This window comes from Pezoporus flaviventris, unplaced genomic scaffold (genome assembly GCF_033815535.1).
Source record: "Pezoporus flaviventris isolate CSIRO_AGI_PZ_B2104156 unplaced genomic scaffold, CSIRO_AGI_Pfla_v1 ptg000002l, whole genome shotgun sequence".
NCBI lineage: Eukaryota > Metazoa > Chordata > Aves > Psittaciformes > Psittacidae > Pezoporus > Pezoporus flaviventris.
Genome location: NW_026892550.1, coordinates 30,675,506 through 30,695,077, shown reverse-complemented (window position 1 = coordinate 30,695,077; position 19,572 = coordinate 30,675,506). Strand labels below are relative to the sequence as shown.

At 39.7% G+C, this 19,572-nt stretch overlaps 1 protein-coding gene across 2 annotated transcripts in view; it reads left to right on the top strand.

Annotated features, from left to right (window-relative positions):
* The window catches only part of FAM149A (family with sequence similarity 149 member A), a 28,307-nt gene extending 9,294 nt beyond the window's left edge, over positions 1-19,013 (top strand). The window contains exons 1-14 of one of the 2 annotated variants that reach the window (XM_061473919.1): positions 3,626-3,758; positions 5,774-5,884; positions 6,645-6,777; positions 8,001-8,143; positions 9,373-9,498; positions 9,672-9,848; positions 11,291-11,481; positions 12,998-13,152; positions 13,956-14,056; positions 14,262-14,489; positions 14,813-14,933; positions 15,706-15,834; positions 16,753-16,941; positions 17,658-19,013. In XM_061473919.1, the coding sequence (XP_061329903.1) occupies positions 3,694-3,758; positions 5,774-5,884; positions 6,645-6,777; positions 8,001-8,143; positions 9,373-9,498; positions 9,672-9,848; positions 11,291-11,481; positions 12,998-13,152; positions 13,956-14,056; positions 14,262-14,489; positions 14,813-14,933; positions 15,706-15,834; positions 16,753-16,941; positions 17,658-17,690 (1,902 nt within the window). In that variant the 5' untranslated portion in view covers positions 3,626-3,693 and the 3' untranslated portion in view covers positions 17,691-19,013. Of the gene's footprint in view, positions 1-3,625; positions 3,759-5,773; positions 5,885-6,644; positions 6,778-8,000; positions 8,144-9,372; positions 9,499-9,671; positions 9,849-11,290; positions 11,482-12,997; positions 13,153-13,955; positions 14,057-14,261; positions 14,490-14,812; positions 14,934-15,705; positions 15,835-16,752; positions 16,942-17,657 lie in introns of those variants that run through there. The other variant, XM_061473911.1, reaches the window with a different exon arrangement.
* The last annotated feature ends 559 nt before the right edge of the window (positions 19,014-19,572 follow it).

The window sequence follows — 19,572 nt, the reverse complement described above, 5'->3', positions numbered from 1 at the left end:
ATAAACGATTCTGTAGCATAGTTTGAACTTTGAATTTTAAATGCAACTGCAAAACATCTATACTTAGCTGGCTTATGTTTATACCCTTTTGATCTAAGCAACTAAGTGTTGCTTCAGGAAAGAGGGGGAAAAGAAAAATTTTTTTTGCAGTGAATATTTAAATGTAACATGGGCCAAATTTTAGGCTTTTACTGTCCACAAGGCTCTACTTCCCCCCATGCCCCCTTGCAATAAACAAATGCAAAGCAAAGATCTTGAAATTCAACTGAAGACACATTGCTGATTCATATGCTCAGGCCTTCTCCCTGTTTTGTGTTCTTGTTTTGCTCTATTTCAGTCTATTTTCACATTATTCAAAATTATAAGCAGCCTTATATTTTCCTTTAGTTTGACACATTGTTTCATTTGACACAGTTGTTTTGAGGCTATTTTCTCTTTCAAAAGGAGTTATAATGCTTTGAAGCAGTCTGAAATAAGCAGCATGCTCAACAGTTTGACTGAGGTTTATTCAGCCTACTAGAGCATTATTTTTGTGCATCAACTCCATGCTGTGAATGTTGTTTTCAAAGGAAACAAATTACGTACAGTAGAACCAGTTTAAACACACTTACTGTTATATAATATGCCTCTTTATTGATAAACTGTTACCGGTAAATGGCTGTCCTACAAGCTTTTGGGATTTAGGGAAAGGACAGGGTTTCATTCTTCTTTTCACTTCCATTTGTCTGCATTGTGAATGTGCTTGGTCATAGAATCATAGAAGAGTTAGGGTTGGAAAGGACCTTAAGATCATCTAGTTCCAACCCCCCTGCCATGGGCAGGGGCCCCTCACACTAAACCATGTCACCCAAGGCTCTGTCCAACCTGGCCTTGAACATTGCCAGGGCTGGAGCATTCACAGCTTCTTGGGCAACCTTTTCCAGTGCCTCACCACCCTCACAGTGAAGAACTTCTTCCTTATATCCAATCTAAACTTCCCCTGTTTAAGTTTTAACCCTTACCCATTGTCCTATCACTACAGTCCTTAATGAAGAGTCCCTCCCCAGCATCCTTATAGGTCCCCTTCAGATACTGGAAGGCTGCTATGAGGTCTCCACACAGCCTTCTCTTCTCCAGGCTGAACAGCCCCAGCTTTCTCAGTCTGTCTTCATACGGGAGGTGCTTGAGCCCCTGATCATCCTCGTGGCCCTCCTCTGGACTTGTTCCAACAGTTCCATGTCCTTTTTATGTTGAGGACACCAGAACTGCACACAATACTCCAGGTGAGGTCTCACAAGAACAGAGTAGAGGGGCAGGATCACCTCCTTCAACTTGCTGGTCACGCTCCTTCTGTTGCAGCCCAGGATACGGTTGGCTTTCTGGGCTGCAAGCGCACACTGCCCGCTCATGTTCATTTCCTCATCAACCAACACCCCCAAGTCCTTCTCTGCAGGGCTGCTCTGAATCTCTTCTCAGCCCAACCTGTAGCTGTGCCTGAGACTGCTCCGACCCTGGTGTAGGAACTTGCACTTGTCATGGTTAAACTTCATGAAGTTGGCATCAGCCCACCTCACAAGCATGTCAAGGTCCCTCTGGATGGCATTCCTTTCCTCCAGTGTATCAACCGAACCACACAGCTTGATGTCATCAGCAAACTTGCTGAGGGCGCACTCAATCCCACTGTCCATGTCACCGACAATGATGTTGAGCAAGACCAGTCCCAATACCAATCCCTGAGGGACACCACTCGTTACTGGTCTCCAGCTGGACATTGAGCCATTGACCACAACTTTTTGCTTGCAGCCATCCAGCCAGTTCTTTATCCACCGAGTGGTCCATCCATCAAATTGATGTCTCTCCAATTTAGAGACAAGGATGTCATGCGGGGCAGTGTCGAATGCTTTGCACAAGTCCAGGTAGATGATGTCAACTGCTCTACCCCGTCCATCGGTTCCATAGTCTCATCATAGAAGGCCACCAAATTGGTCAGGCAGGATTTACCCTTAGGCTTGCCAAGATGGTGAAGAGAGCTTTAAACTAAAGTTTCTGGAGTACAGCAACTCATCCCGCTCCCACCAGTTTCATGCCAATGCCAGTGAGAGACACTCAGAGCCTGGAGAGGAAACACAGATCAGCAGGAGGGCACCTGAAGAGCAGCACGAAGGAATTCTCGCCACTCCAGCCAGTAGGTTGCCTTCATTGGGGGCCCAACTTAAACATCTCTATGCGAACACACATAGCATGGCTCCTAAACAAGAAGAGTTAGACATGCACATACCTGCAGGCCTATGATCTCATTGGCATCATGGAGATGTGGTGGAATGTTTCCTGTGACTGGAGTGTTGGAATGGAAGGATATAGGCTCTTCATGAAGGACAGGCAGGCTAGATAAGGACGGGGTGTCACCCTCAATGTCAGTGACCAGCTGGAGCGCATCGAAATCTGCCTAAGGATGGATAAGGAGTCAGCCAGGGAGCTTTTGGGTCAGGATTAAAAGGTCAGCAGGCACAGAGGACATTACAGTTGGGGCCTGCTACAGGCCACCCAACCAGGAAAACTGAGTGGATGAGGCCCTCTATAGACAGAGACGTGCAGCCTTGCATTCACAAGCCCTGGTCCTCATGGGGGACTTCAATCACCCTGATATGTGTTAGCGGGACAGCACAACAGGGCATAATCAATCCAGGAGGTTCCACAAACATATATATGTGCAGTGATTTAGAAGCTAGAATTGTGTTTTCTTAACCTGGACATGCTCTTCTAGATCTTCAGCTGCTTGTTGGATATGTGTATCTTGACAACGAACTACGCTTTTTTTCTGCGTGCGTATGGGATGTCAGACAAACAGTCTTACAGAAGAATGATTGCTAAGGACAGAGAGTTTCTACAGCCTGTGTAAAAATAAAATCTTTCTTGATGTTTGGATCACAAGAATGTGGATTTTTATTTTTTTTTTAAAGCTATGTTTGGCGAGAAGTCTTTAAATGTCACAAGAAAAATGCATAGTCATTTTCCATACACCTTTCTTAGTGAGTAGTATTTTGTTTGGTTATGAAACTTTAAATATCATTTGAATATTGTTGGTTGGTTTTCCTATAATGATACGTTTTTGTATGCTATATATTTTTCAGTCTTAATTTTTGTGATTTCTAATGTTGCCTTTCTTCTTTCTCTGTAAGAATACTTTTATTTTCTTCTTGCTTATGAGCACATGTACTTCCTCCTCTGCGAGTGGCTATCGGCAAAATATGTAGACAGCAGGATTTGCGTACTGGAGCTAGAGATGAAAGTCAGGTGTAAATCTGCAGCTGTCACCCGTGCCCCGGGAGATCGGTGGTTTGCACAGGGATAGTTCTGAGGAGAACCCAGTTATCAGTGGAAATTCTTTATTCAGTTGTCCAGCACTGCGTAACTTTATCAGGGCAGAAAGATTCTAAACTGAGCCTTTTATGGCTGCGATTTCGGAGGCGACAGGGGGGGGAGGTGTGCACCTCTTCCGTTCAGGCTGCGGCTTAATTTTCGTGGACGCCCTTTTGTGTCGGCAGCACTTGGGCGGGTGGGGAGCGGGTCGGGGGGAATCCAAATACAGAGCCGCCGCGGCGCGGCGGGGCCAGGGGCGGGCGGTGCCGGGCCGCCGCCGCGCCGCGCCGCAGAAGCCGGGGCGGTGCGAGGGGCCGCCCGGGGCTCTCGCCGCACTGCCTTTGGGGCCCCTCGATGCGCCGGTCGCGGGGCGCTGGCCCGCAAGGCTGCGGCAATGACCGGGGGCTCCTCGTCGTGGGGTGAGTGCGGGCGACAGGGCTGGCGGAGCAGTGTGCCGTGCCGCGGGGAGGACGCTGGGCCCGGCTCGCCGACCCTCCCAGGGCGGCTCGAGCACCGCGCGGGTATGGGCTGACAACGCTGCTATTATTTGTACCGTCATCATTTGGTGCCTGCAGCTGCAGAGACCTCGCTTAGGGCTGCCGTCCCTGGCCTTTGCCTGCCAGCGCTGGAGAAGCGTGCTATGGATGTGCTGGGAGGGGTTTTCGTGTTCGCTTTATTTCATTGCGATTGTTTCCTAGCTCATCTTACTGCGTGTGGTCTAAGGAGTCAGGGGGAGTAGTACCACAGCATGCAGGGGCACCGTGTGGCAGTTTTCTCCACCTCATGTCATGTATTATGCCATTACATGTAATGCCTGTGCTTTGTTTCACAGAGGAAGTCCATGAAATATTTTTCTTTTTCTTTCTTCCCCCCCCCCCCCCCCATGTTTGTAGGTTTAGATTTCCTTCAAAGCCACAAAAGCCCCCACTCGGCACTTTTTGAGAAGTCAGAAAGCCTTATCGATACGGGAGATCCAGTCAGTTAGCTTGGGCTGCCGAAAGTCGGTCAAGTCAACGGAAAGCTGGAATACAAAAAGAAAGGGTTCTTGCACAGGCAAATAACTAGAGTGCTGATGATGGCCAAAAGCAGGTGCCTAGAGAATAGGGAAGAAATTTAGAGCAAACACATAGGGATGCTTTCTACTGCTGTTGGACCAACCTCCAAGAATTTGCAATTCAGGATCTCCCCTGATGAGAAGTGGTGATGTGGTCCTTTGAGTGGAGAGTTAGATTCAGCATATGTATACAGTATTCTGTGTAAAGTCAAGATAAGTATCAGAAGGGATAGGAAGAAAATAGAGCAGTCCTAAGTGTTGCATGGCCAGTCTGCATTTCTTGGCTAAAGAAACCAGGAAAACTCTTGAACTGTGAACTGTTTCCTTACAGTTACTCATTCACAAATGTACTTTGATGCAGTCATGCTGCTAGTCACAGTTATGACCTGAGGATTTATGGGGTAAAAATAGGAACTTCCACAGCTGAAGCGATCTGTTGCTGTAAAAGTGTTTCTGAGCAACACTTTGACACATCTATTTGACAGTGTATATTCTGAAGAGGTGGGTTTAACACGTTAATGACAGAATTTAGTAGGATGATAGATACGTGTGATTATAAAGAATTTCTGTTAAAAAAATAAGTTCCTTCATTAAAAGGCATTCTTTTTAGGCTAGTAATAGAAGTGCAGGCATTCCTGAGTCTTACTGTATCTTAATATTCATCCATGTGGTTTGTAAGGGATGGTTTTAATGTTTGAGCATGTGTTCAGGCATTTGGAGAAACAAAAAAGACAAGTTCTAGTGTTTCTTATGCTGGAAAGGCATAATACTAGAAAGTTTGTGGCTTGGTTTTTGCGACAGTGTTAAGGAGTCTTTGTTACTGAAGAAACTGATGCTTTGTGGCTTGTAAACATACTGCGTCTATGCGTGTGTTTCCTGATGTACTAGTATCTGGGTTCACTTAGAACAGCCAAGTTGAGAGTTCATAGTTTTATTAAAGACCACTGTCTGCTTGGCACCATATCTGAAACTTCTTTTTATGTAGAGAGACATGTGAGAAAGTGGACTCTATGTTAATGATTGAACAGAAACATGTACCAAAATACCTGTCTGCTGTATGGACAATTCCTGGGTTTGGCTTTGCTCCCTTCCTGCAAAAGTGAGGTGCTGCTGCACTTGTGTGTGATTCAGGCAAATTTTAAACCACAGAATTGAAGGAAGATGCCTGTGGATTAAAATAAGTCTCAAATATTTCCCCCTCCCCCAAAAATACTTATGTAAATAAGGTAAATAAAAACTATTTTAAAACAAGGCAGTGTGTTTCAAGGAAATATTTATGATGGATAGGATAAAAAAGTTGTTGTCTAGTCTTTTTTCTCCAGTGGAGGTGTGAGTTAACCTTATTTAATATTATGGAATGATGTGTTTATGTGTTTATAGGAGGGGGCTGTCCAGAGGTTCCACAAATCAGTGTCTTTCTGGAAAAAGTGGAGAATCTCTTCCAGCAGTTTTTGCGAGAAATGTACAGGAAGCCATCAACAATTTTACTTGGTATGCATTCACTTCTGAAATAGTACTTCCTTAAAGGACTCTTGGCTTAAATAGGTATTTAAAGATCATTCTTACAGATAACAACTATTATAGGATATAATGCAGGTTGACCTAACCCGTTGTTCAGAGGGTTTGAACTTTACTCCTGGTTTGTTATGGATTTGTGTATTTCTAGAGTATAGCAAAGAGCACTGATAAGGCTGGAAGGGAAGTCGGACTTCATGGTTAAATGCAAATCATGCTCACCAGAGTTGCGGGTCAGTTAACTTTCAAGAAGTTTTATTCCAGCTGGCACCAGTTAGGATTTGCACATCTGACAAGCCTTGCTTTCACTGCATCTGAGGACTGGTGGTAGCTGGCAGAGACCAGGTAGATCTTTCTGAGAGCTAGTATTCTGGAGCGCAAGGCTTAAAGTACACCAGGTCTAACAGCTTAAAAGACGTTGCATATCGACATAACTCAATCCTCATTGGAACATTTATAGAGATGTTGTGTTCAGTTTTGTAAAATTTTTCTTGTGACACCTTCTAATGGAGTTAAAGAAGGCTTATGTTATCTTTAATGTGTAGTTTTACATGTGCCCATTAGCTAAACGGGGCAGTTGGGAGTAGATGACCTTTAAGGTCCCTTCCAACCCAAAGCATTCTATGATTCTATGAATATATGTCACTGTCCATTTATGTGATCAGTTGCATTATTTTCAGAATGTTTATATTGAAAGCCATTGTGATCTGCATTTAAATTTGTTGTCTTTTCACAGTGGAACACTTCCGTCAATTACATCTAGTGGTTGTACAACACCCACAGAGCTGAATAATTCTTGGTCTGGAATAAAGAGCTATACTACTGGTTTGTCTACCGAAAGAAGTTCAGCTTACTCCTGGAGGGATGACGTACGTCAGAGAAACTTTTACAATACTCCTTCTGTAAATATTGTAGAAAAGATCTTTTTTTTTACAGAAAATGGACCTGCAGCACCTCCTGTAGAAGTTAACCACTTTCAGTAAGACTAGGCTAGTGATTAAGTGTGTTAATTGAATATTTTAAAAAAATAAGTTTTATTTGCATATTGGTATCTGTGCAGCTGATGTGTAACAAAGGAAAATGGAATAAAAATGTAAAATTATGAAATTTGGGGAAATCAAAGTTGCCTTACCAAAGAAGGTAGGCTTAGGTTTCTGAGTCCAATAAGGTGATAAAACACAGTGCTTTCAAATACTGTATAATGGTAGCAATGTTTAAATTGAATTATTCTTGGTGTTTTGAGTCACAAGTACATTCATGAACATGAACGTAAATGTCTCAGTATCAGTACATATTTAGCTCTTACCTAAGCTCAGTTATGTTTCATAGATGATGCAGAAAAAGGTTAAAGCTGTTATGGAGGCTGACCTCTGTGGCATACCTAGTTCAGGCAGGCAATGTTGAATAAATCCAAAAACATTGCAGTTGTTGCCACTTTCATTTTAAAAAGCCATCCATGGCTGGTAGTGGTAATTCTGTCATACCTTTTGCATAGTTTACTGACCCTGTCTGTCCTTGCCAGCCCTCCAGGAGAGTTCTTTTCCTATTCCTTTTTGGTGTGATCCCTTCTGTAGCCTGAAGTGGGGGCACTCAGCTGGAAGAAAATAGGCATGATTTGGGCCCTGAGTATTGCCACTTTTTTTCAGAGTATTAAAGTATCTAAGTGGCAAACATAGTTCTGAACAGTGCCCCAGCTGAGGAACCCTCAGCTAAGTGCTTGGGTCTTTACTGAGGTGCTTCTCTGCACAGTTCTGAACAGTGCCCCAGCTGAGGAACCCTCAGCTAAGTGCCTGGGTCCTTACTGAGATGCTTCTCTGCTCTTTGCTACTGCACTCACCTGTTTCTGGTTGCACTGAGTTATAGCTTCAGTGAAATGGTCTGGAAGGCCATTTTTCCAATTATGGCTTTTGCCAGCCTCAAGCCAGCTATTTTTGTTTGCACTGTGGTATATAGTGTGTCCAAAGTAGGTAGTCTGAATATCCATTCTGAGATGCTCAGCCAAATCGCTCCAGGTTGTCTTCTTCTTTAAATATTGTGGGGGTTTTTAGTAAATATGCGTATTGCTAACAACTATTAATTTTATAATATGTAGGAATTTGATAAAGCCAACACGCAGAGAGTGCATCAGTTATTCTGGGAGATTGATGAAATGCTGTTTGAAGGAAAAGTGACCTCCCAAACAGAGAGCCTGCAGGCAGAATGTGCAGACTGGGTTGAACAATTTCCTCATCTAAGGTAATGAAAATTCTTGCTGGTCTATCACTCTAATTTGAATTTTTGAGGTACCCTCTTATGAATAGCTCTTGATGTATGACATCAGCAACACTTCTCTGAGCTGCGCTATAGTTACACAGTAAGTCTGGGCGGTGGTGCACTAGCAGGTAATGATCTATTTTTTGTTTAACACAATGATTGCAGGCAAGGATACTGCAACAGGATATAAAGAGAAAATAGTAATGCACCATTTTCATAATAACTTCTTCTAAATAAAGAATACATCTTGTAAAAAATCCCACTTGTTTTTACTGTAAGTGAAAACATACTGTGAAATTCCAAGAAATTCAGTATTTATTCTGTTACTGATTGTTCTAAAAAGAAATGAAAAATGAAGGTGACCACGTGCTTCACATACACTGCACAGCTGTAATGTCTTCCTAGGCAGTGTAAATCAATGTAAAGCAAAGTGTGATATTAATCTGGCAATAACTAATTGAACAGATATACGGATGCATACATGATTAATTACAATTGTTTTGCATAGATGTGTAGCCTGATGACTGCTTTGTGTAACACAGGGGTCCGCAGTCAATGTTGCACTGCGTTTTACTGTCCTGCCTTCGTAAATGATGTCATGTCACTCTTTGAGATGCGGTGACTCTAAGCTATATACAGCATAGATCTAAATATAGATCTGCATGTCTGTCAGTAGTTTAACACCATTAGAAGGAATGCTGTCAGTAAGCTATGGGATGCTTTTAGATAATTTGCAGAGGCTTGTTACTAGTAAATATAAAGTAAAATCAACTAACAAAGTTTGTCACATTTTGCAGAGGACAAGAAAGAAGTGATAAATCTGTGGCAATCTTCACTAGCATTAAGCCATGCTTTGCTAAATACTTTGCCTTGTTTAAGATACTGTAAAAAATAATAGAACATACATAAAATGGAGACAGGTTTTTATGATGTGTAATTAATTCAAAATACTAAGTCATTTCACTGTATTTTTACAGTATTTTCACTGAGTAGAATTTCTAAGTGTTTCCCTATACTTACGATTTTCTGATTCAAATCTGAAGTCCAAGAGGTTGAGAATGAGCTGAAGAAATCTGGGAGCTCTGTGTCATTTGATACTAAGGAATGTAAAAGGAGAATTGGTTACTGTTTGCAGGTATTTGTATTCTTGATATTTGTTTATGGAATGAATTTTCATTGAAGATATCACTTGCTCTCTCCTTTTTATTCAGGGTTCTAGGAAAGCAACTCTTGTTGCCAAAGGATGAAGGCTTTCAGTATTTTCAGAGCAGAAGTAATACCCATGTGGATACTAAGTGTTTACCTGGCCTTCGTGAATGTGCTAGTAACATAAAGGAGTATGTCCACTTTTTAACATCTTTGTTTTGGTTTTTCCCTCTTCAGAAATATGTACATATATTACTTTTGTATTACTGAAACTATACTGAAATTATATATTTCAGTATAACTAAAAATGCACTTTCTTCTTTCTTTGAATATTTAATTTTCATTTTATTGATGTTTTTTTCAGGCTCAGCATTTCAGGTTCTAAACTGATCCCAACAGCATCTCCAATACATAAATCACTGGATTTAAGTTCCACTGGGATTTCTACCTCTGACTCAGCCATGTATTCATTCCTGGAAGAAGAAATCTATGATGTGGATGGAAAAATAGAAGAATATCTTGCTTTTGACAACAAGGAGCTGTAAATAACAGATATATGTATTTTTGAAGAATATAATGAAAAACTTATCAGTGAACCCGGTTTGTGTTCATAAGCTATGTTTCTCCTCTGTAAGATACAGTTCCTTCTGTCCTTGTGTTTGGTAGCACTCACTGGGCAGGAAGAAGATTAGGTATGTTGTCTTTCTAGTGGTTCAAAATTCACATCTCCCATGTAAGAGGAATGTGTCTTAACCACTAGTTGTTTTGAGGTGTTTTGTGCATGGAGATTCAATAAAATTACTATCTGATTTTTAAGATGGAGAGTAGAATGAAGGAATCTGTTCCCCTCAAGTAAGTGCCTTGAGTACCAGTTTGTTTAGGTTCATTACACTGTACATGCTCTCATTGTCTGTCCTAATGAATATTAAATTCTTTCTGTGCAGTGTATAACAGCTTTGTGAGGAGAGGTGCAGGATACAACCTGCATTTAGAGCATTCTTGTGGGTGACAGGAATCATGGAACTGTCTGCTTCACAGTGCAACCCAATTTTCCTGTGAGCTGATTTAATGTTCCAGCAAGTAGGCTAATGGGTGGATGAAAGACCATAATGTGCTGTTTTCTAAAACGCCTTTATGAGAGAGAAACTGTGGTAGGACTTAGCAGGTCACAAAGCAGAGCTTTTTGTGCTAAAATACATGATTGTTCTGAAAAACATAAGAACCAGACTGAGACCCTTTCAGTCCTGTTTTTTGAAAGGGGGGGGCTGGGTGGCTGCCTTTTTTGGAAAGGATTTGGGTTTGGGTTTAAGAATTCTCAGGATCATCCTTCTAATCTCAAAAAAAAAAGGCATTCCAAGAAGGAAAAGGTTAAAGTTTTCTTCCTGAGAGGTGTATTAGAAGACCAAGTTAGGAAATGTTGCTACACTTTGCTTCCCTTGGGAGGGAGGGGAAGAAAGTGAAAATGTAAGTGTCCACACAGTGGTGGGAGGGAATGAGGTAAGTGTAAGGCTATGGGCTTTGCTATTCTTGGCAGTCCACGGAAATCCTTTAAAGTTGTTTGATCAGTGGTACAGTGTTGCAGATGTGTGCAGTTATACAGGATGAGATAAACAAAGAACTATTCTATGTGATAGTCCATCTGCTAACTGCAGCAGACTGTAGTTCCCTTAAGTTGTGGTTAAAAGCATGAGATTAGTCTCAAATGACTAAGTGCTGAGTATAAAGCTGTTCCTTCTAGACCTGCAGATCTTTTTGTTGTAATGTCCTGGCTGAATTTTTTAATTTTTCACCTGCAAGCAAAAGAAAAAAGAAATCATTTATATTTATTCAGTAAGTTCTGTTCCCATAGGTACTCTGTAGGGTTGAACTTGATTTTTTTGTTACCTACATCTGACTGGCTCTTCTTCCATATGTATGTTTCTATTCACTTGGCGTATTAGAAAGAGGGGAAGAAAATTCATTTGAATTTGCTTTTTTTATTAGGGAGGATGAGAGTTGGGAACAAAAGAAGATGCATCTTGCTGAGAAGAGGAGTAAATGCGGCATTCCCCCTGTTTCTCCCAATGCCTGTATCAAAGATGCTGTGGCTTCTGAAGTTTTTGATTGTATCTGGAGCAATACAATTGGAATATTGGAGGAACTGATTAAAAAAATTTGGGACACTAATGTCACAGGTATTTCATATTTTCAGATATGGTATTTATTGACTGTAACTCACAAAAATGATTTCCTTGCTGCCTCTCCCCCTCCCACCAGCCCTGTCATAAATACAGCTTGGGAAATCTGGGTATTTTAAGGTAACCATGTTGGTAGTAGAGCACTATAAGATAATAACTTGCCATGGGTGTGCGTGCTCACTCACACACACACTCTCTCGCACACACACACACACATGCATGCACACCTACATTCCAAACATTCCTACTAGTTTTCATGGAGTTTTGTATGAGATGTGTAAGAAAGGGAAGAATATAGACTGAAAGAACTTAATTGCAGGAGAGCATGTTTAAGACTAAAATCTGAATTGCTGGCTCAGGATGCAAATTGATCCTGTTGGCAAGGGATCACTGGTGACGTGATCTGAATCTGGAACATAGGAATCAAAGTATTCTAGTCCTCATTGCTTGAGCTCTGTTAATAAAAAACTCCTTACGTAGTCAGATTGTTAATAGTCTTGCTGACAATATGGAGTTTAATATAGGATGAAGAAATGGTGATGCATATAATTTTATGTTTTTGTATTTTAACAGACTGTAGAGAGGAAAAGAAAAAGCTAGGAAAATTAACTAGAAGTGAAATTCTATTCAGTGTGCATGTGTTGTCTTTGGAAGCTGAGAGAAATTTCAGTTTTTCTTTCTATGTATTTTAAAAGGACAGTGACAAGTTTATCTAGGGATAGGTTTTGGAAGTTACCTCAAATGTAAGGAACACTCAACCAGAAATGTAAGTCTACAACAAAATGAGAAATGGCAAAATTTCTCAGAATACTTGCAGTGTCAGAACTTAACATTTCAGGTGTTACTGAAATATCAAAGGGCTTTTCACACAACAGGGTGGGTTGCTTAGCACAATATTATAGTTTAGGGAGGATAGTTTAGGGAGGATAGTTCAACTGTAATATGATAGGTGTGCTCTTTTATCTTCATGAAGGGCATAAACTTATGACAAATTGATAGCTAACCAAAGTATTTCATCTAGGAATGTGAAAGAATTTGGGTTTATAGTAGGAAGAAGATGGTAGTATATACCCATAATGAAGCTGTGTAGCTGCTGTCAAACAAAGATTAGGATCAATAGGATTTATATATATATTTATATATATGGAAGTATATATATATATATATATATATATAATTTTTTTGCTTCCTGCTTAAAAAAATAAAGTCTTTGGGAATTTAAAGGTAACATTCCAAGAATCTTAGCAACATTTTCTTAAAAAAAAACACCCCTCCAACTCTACCTGTATAAACCATCTTGTTTGTCAGTGTCAGAGTGTTGCATAAACAAATGGAAATGCTTTCAGGAAAACATAATTTATGTTGGGTTTTTAAATAACATGGAAACTTAAAGCTATATGAAAGTCTTTATTTACTGTAAAGTGTAATGTTGTTTGAATCCCAAGAAAAGATGGCTTGTAAACATACCAAATACATTTTATTCTTTTTTTTTTTTTTTTTTGCTGTTGCTCAGAGTGTGACAAACAAGTGGAAAAACTGAAAACTGTTACAGCAAAACTGCCCCATTTGCCAGTTGTTCGTACTACGGCAGATGCTGGGAATGTTCCTCTTTCCAGAGGCTCTGAAGCACGAAGTGTATCCTTTGGATCTCATTTTGTTTCCTCACAGGTAAAAATAAAAAAAAACCAACTTTACAGGTAATGGTGTTCTCCTTTCTGCTCACCTTGGATAGTCCTGGCTGAAGATAGAAAAGGCACTTTTTGTTTTCCTTTCCTGTTTTTTTTTTAGTGTTCATTAAATGTGCATTTCTTGGTTACTATCACGTCATCTTTGGTGATTCTTAAAGGTGCTGTTTACCACTAAGATGTTGCTGAAGTTGGTTTACAAACCCCACTTGTTAGATTGTATTCTCCTCCTTTGAAAATAATTCTGATTTTACTGTGGTCCAGTCATTTCCTCTTGGTAGAATCAAGAGAACAAATCAGGCTCTTCCCTGGGCTGCCGGATGTGAAGTTGCAACTTGAAGTACTTTACTTGCAACCGTGCAAGCTTCAGACTCTCTTATTCCTTTTTATTTCCTTTGCCTATTGTAAAAGGGGACTCTGCAGTACATTCACCAGTCCACTCCCTTTGTGGAAGCTCATGTGTATAGTGATAAATTGCCCCTTTTTGTCCTGCTTGCTGTCTCCTCTTTTTGTCCCCTGGCTCCTATTTTGTACTTTGGAAAATCAGACTCATCTTCAACTGAAACTTACATTGCAAATTGAGTTGCAATTCAGTAACTAAATTATCCAAGTTCTGTTTGTAGGAATCTGTTTAAAATAAGCAAAACTATGTATATGACTCATCTACTATTGAGAATTCTACGAAACCATCTTAACAGAAACTTTTAAAGTATCTCCTAACTATGTGCTTTTTGAGGTCTTACTTCAAGAAAGGTAAAGATTAATGCTTGTTTGTGCATTTGCTAGGTTCACCGTTTCGCCGGCAACTTTAGTGATTTGAATGGTGTGATGACAATTCAAGCAAAACCACTCCAACAGAGACATGTTGCCACAGTAGAAAAAATACAGTAGGTGTTGGTATTGACATTTTCAAAATGCAGCATAATTCATAATATGTAGAAAATGTTTTGTCATTATGAAAAGGCAATAATCTTCTTTGTGTGTGTCACTGATGTGATAATGATTTGTAGAGGTTGCAATGATACTGTGTTAAGATATATTCTTTTTCTCCTTAATCCTCGTTCCCTATCTTGTCCTTCTTTTTTTCCCTAGGAATGAGCAAGAAGACAAACAGCATAGCATTGGCTCCAGTGCTCCAAATTCAGTGCACGCTAGGTTGGGGAGAATTGCTCATAACAATGTTCTCTCATCACCTCGGGTACTGCTGGCACCTTCTAGGAAGCTACCAAGCCATTGTAGGTTACCTTCTCTCACTTCTGACCAACTCTCCTCAAAAGCTCCTAATATATACAATGATGAAATCCTTAGGGGGACTAAATTGTGAGTTTTTTCGTTTTATTCTTTGCTTTCTTCAGAGCTTTACTGAAATATCACCAGTGAAGGATTTTTACAAAATACTTGAGAACTAACCTGAGATTTATTATTGATTCTAGAATTCAGAGAGAAAAAGAAACTAAGCAGAACAGTATTTTTTGAGGAGAGGCATTTGTTGTTTTTTTTTTGTTTTGTTGCTGTGTCAAGTACTGTTACTTTCTGTAGCTGAGCTCTATAAAGAAATACACTGCTTAATAGGTTCATACTACTTCAGTGAAGAAGTCTTGAATATGAATTTTCCTAAAAGAGGAATCCTTTAAATTCTCTAGGGGTGCTGGCTCAGATCGTTTATCTTCTGCTCGTGCACCTACCACCCAGAACAAGTTACCACCAATAAGCTCAGAGGCTGTTGAAAAATGCCTTTCAGTACCTCGACTGCAACAGAACTCTGTAAGTTGTGTTTGGTTTTTGTATTTGTGATGAACTTCAAGCTATTTGGAAATAAATTTCTCTGTGTCACTGGTTGAAATGAGGAGTTTTACAGGTTGCATTGGTTCATATTTAATACATGGTCTTAACATGCTTATGTGAGTTGCATTTGGTTACTATTAGAATGCAAGAGAAGCCAGTTTAAAACCTCAGGTCACAAACACATCGTGGTGGAAAGACTTTCCTCTGACAACAGAAAAATCTGGTTTAAAAAAAAAAAAGTATGTGAAAAAATCCAGAGTCAAATAAGTGCAAAGTTACTACCTGGCTGGCTGGTTACCTCTTTTCAGTGTTTTATTCACTAATGTTTGGTTATAAGAAGTAGAAAACTACGCTGATTGAAGTAGAAAAGGATGCCAACTGGAAAAACAGATAAATCTGACTGATATTTATTTTTGAAGGACAGGGAAATAATAAATTGGCATGTTGGTATATAATAATAATTTCTTGAATTTTTTTGAGTAGTATTTTGAGACATGCATAACATCTATTATTTTAATTAATAGAAATCTTTGGGGGATTATAAACTAGTGTTATGGAACACTCTCAAATCTGCTTGCAAAACATGAGTATCCTTAAATTACCTTAAATTGGTGCTTTCAGTTAGTGAAAACATATTTTTCTTCTTGTTTTGTGGGTTTGATTTTTTGTTTGTTTTGCTTGGCAATAGAATTTTTTTATTATAACCAATTCAATTGCTGCATTCTTTTAATGCTCTTTTTAATTCTCTCAGCATCGAGGACGATATGCTCATAGCAGAGTGTCAAGCGCAGTGCCTGGCAGTAGAGAGCAACGGCCACTCAGAGAAAGAACTGTTGTTACTGATCAATTTTCAAGGCCCAACACAACTCATACATTCAGGGTATGTTACAATGCAAGTAGGGACATGGAAAAGTGAAGAAGCTTCCATTCATGCCCACTGTTAAGTCTACGGAAGATCTCATTTACTGGTTCTCTCCTGATTTTTGATGTAGAGGAATTCCTACTGCTTGTAGAGAGGAGGATGTTAAAAGGTTTTGGGAGGGTGTAGGACTTTGAGAAGCAGGATTAGTGTATGAGGAAGAGATTTTTTTCAAGTCTAATGCATCAAACAGTTCCTTTGAGGGTGTCTATGCACTAGAAGTGTGCAGTTGTACTACTGTTTAGAGCTTTGCAGTTTGGTATGACTCTGCTGGACTTGGTCATAAAAACTGTAATCAAATTATTTCATCAGATAAACATTAGTATGTTGTCGTGGTTTAAGCTCAGCCAGTAACTCAGTACCATGCAGCTGTTTACTCCCCCCCGCCCCTTCCTCCCAGAGGGATGGGGAGGAGAATCGAAAGAATGTAACTCCCATGGGTTAAGAACAGTTCAGTAACTAAGGTATAACACAAATCACTACTGCTGCCACCAATAATAATAATGATAAGGGAAATAACAAGGGAAGAGAATACAGCTGCTCACCACCTGCTGATTGATACCCAGCCCGACCCTGTCTGTGATCTAACCCTTCCGGTTCTACACCCTGGGTATGATGTGCTGTGGAATACCTCTTTGGCTAGTTTGGGTCAGGTGTCCTGTCTCTGCTTCCTCCTGGCTTCCCCTCCTCCCTGGCAGAGCATGAGACTCAGAAAATTCTTGGTCAGGGTAAACATTACTGAGCAGCAACTAAAAACATCGGTGTTATCAGCGCTGTTCCCAGGCTGGGAGTCAAAACACAGCACTGCACAAGCTACTAAGAAGGAAAAAAAATGACTGCTACTGCTGAACTCAGGACATATGTCTTTCCATTTTACAGACAGGCACACCTCAGAAGAGATCACTGACTCCCATGGATTTTGCTAACCACAGAGGGACAGGTCAACGATTTTTAATAGGCAGGCAAAGTAAGAACCGCTTGGAAGGCAAAAGACCAGCAAAACCTATTATTCCCTCGTACAGTCAAGAAGTGCTCAGGGAGAGCCATCTTGGCATCAAAGAACAACAGGTGTGCTTTGCGCAAGACCTTTTGAGTTTGGTTTTCAAGTTCCTTCTTACTTGTATGAGACATCCCTACTCTTGACTGTTAGGAATTCTGTAAATCTTTGTTTCATTCTTATGATGGGGAAGGTAAAGGATTCCCCCTCATCTTAGTATCTATATTTTTTTAAAGATTTCAGCATATTTACAGTTATGGGAAGAGTATATGGTACACAGTCTAGATGTTTTGCAGCTGCTAGAGTAGTAACTCGGATACATATTAGAACTGTTTAATGACATAAATTTTATTTTAGCCCCCATATAAATTCACTGAGTCAACTTTTTAATGTGGGATAAAATGAAAATGAAAATTTGCATTTTTATCATAAGTAGAAAAATAAATGAGAAAATAAATACTGATTTGCATCTTTCATTTATAACACTTTTTTTTTATAACATTTATAAAAAGAGAGCAGTCCTGTGTGGTTTATTTAGTTCCACGGTTACAATAAAGCTGACTGTCAAGTTCCTGAGGTATTTGAGTGTAATGTATGTAATTTTTGTTTGTTTGGAAGTTCCTTAAGTTTAAATAATGATATGATTTGCATAATTATAGAAAATGTAAGAATAAGGGTGAGTTAGCAAACATTGATCTAAGCAGGCTGATAGAAGTATCTCTCATGCAATCTTGAAGCATCTTTCAGATTCTGCCACAATTAACAAACAATATTTTATCTTTTCTAGGCTTACAGCATTAGTACAGATCCTTTTGGATAAATCCTCCAACCTCTAGGAAGAGATTTCAGGCTGCTTTTTAACCCATCTTAGGAAGATATGGAACCTTTCTGCACTGAATGGAAGATTGAACTGCTAAATTTGCCAGCTAGTATCTTGTGTAACAAAGAACGTGCAGTATGCTGGTTTCTGCTGAGCCTTCCAATTCTCAGGATGCCTGCTTTGCCTTCTTTGAAAGCTGTCTGACCAGAGGTTAGATTAAAAATCAGAGCAAAATGAAATAAATGGTTGAGGTGTCCACTCTGCAGCATCAAGATGCTGCTACTGCTGCACTTTCTTCTCAGGCATTCCTCCTTTTTCTGTCCTTCCTTAGGGAATTGTTATTCTTCCCATAGAAGCAAATAAGTTATGTTCAGACCATGAAATCCTGTTCCCACTTTTTTAGTGTTTCCTCACTGTTCAAGATGTTCTAGTCTATCCAAATACCAGTCATACATAAAATATGTACTTTTAAACAGGAGTTTGCAGTATATTATCTGAACTTCTGTTTTAGCATTACTCCATTTTTCAGTCTGTCTACTTACTGCAGTTGCTCTCTTGTAAACGTTGTCTATCCCAAATTTTTCTCCTTCCTTTAATTCGAGATTATATTAATTCATTGCTTCTACTTATGCTGTTTTAATTGTCAGTTAACTATGGGAACTGCTGGGATAAACTTTGTTTAGAGGAAGTAATGTTTTCCCTGCTAGGCCAAACATATTTGTAGATGCTGAGCAATTGAACCTGCACACTAACAAGTTGGTAAGACTGTTCCTACTTGTTGACATTCCATATAAAATAGTGACTGTTACTGGCCAAATTAATCATATTTTGAAATATCCAAGCCTTCAAAGTTTTAACACAAAAATATGTACTTAACTGATGAACGCATTATTTATATCTCTTTGTGTAGACCCAGACAGGAAGATCAAAGAGGAGACTGGGATTGCATTCTTCCCAGAGATCACAGCCCTGATCAGGTCCCTGGCTAATAGCACTTAGTGCATTCACAGTCAGGAATTTCTCTGTCCATCAGAAAGACAGCAGTTTAAGTAGATGTGTTTAAGAGCTGTTGAAAGTGAAAGGAAGGAGAAGAAACAATTATTTGCTCAAATTGTGCAGTTAAAAACAGGAACAGTTTCTTCTGCTTGGGAGCTAATACCAGTTCTCCTCACTCCTTTTTTATGAATTTTCAAGCACTGGTAATGTAAGGAAAAGCATCTGTAATGTATGTTTTATTTCTGTACTGTTAATCAGAGTTCTGGTTTTTGTAAATGGTCATCAAGTGCTTCATTCTTTTGAGTAAATGAAAGCATTTTTAAATTATTTTCTTGGCTTAGTTTTTTTTTTTTTGGCTATGCTAAGTTTACTCACTGGTGATATTATGGTATAGTATCTGAGAAAGTAGAATGCTTTTGCTTTGAAGTTGCAGGTTGATTTCATACAGTTGCAGGTCAGTTTGATGCAGTTTCTTCAAAAATCTCAGGTCAAAGATAACATAATGTTTGAATTTTGCACCATCATCTTCAGCGGTTTGTCCAAAATGCACTTTTGCTCTCATAAGTGCTCCTGCCTGTACTATGTATTGACAAAAATGCAAAGGAGCAAGGGCAATATGTGTCCCTTAAAATCTATGGCACTTCTTACATTGTGGACTAAATGAAGAATATGCAGTGGTTTGGTTCTGTAATGGCAGAAGTGGGACCACACAGTGAACAGTTGCTCATCATCTGGCACTTCTTTTTCAGTGCAAGTAAATCATGTAGAAAGTTTAATCATGTTTCTAAGAAAACCCTTCCTAACTGCAAATTAAATGTGATTGCTAAGTTAGTAACTGGCTATTCTTGCTTAGTGCAGGTGCTGTGTGTTTTGCAAGGGATGATAA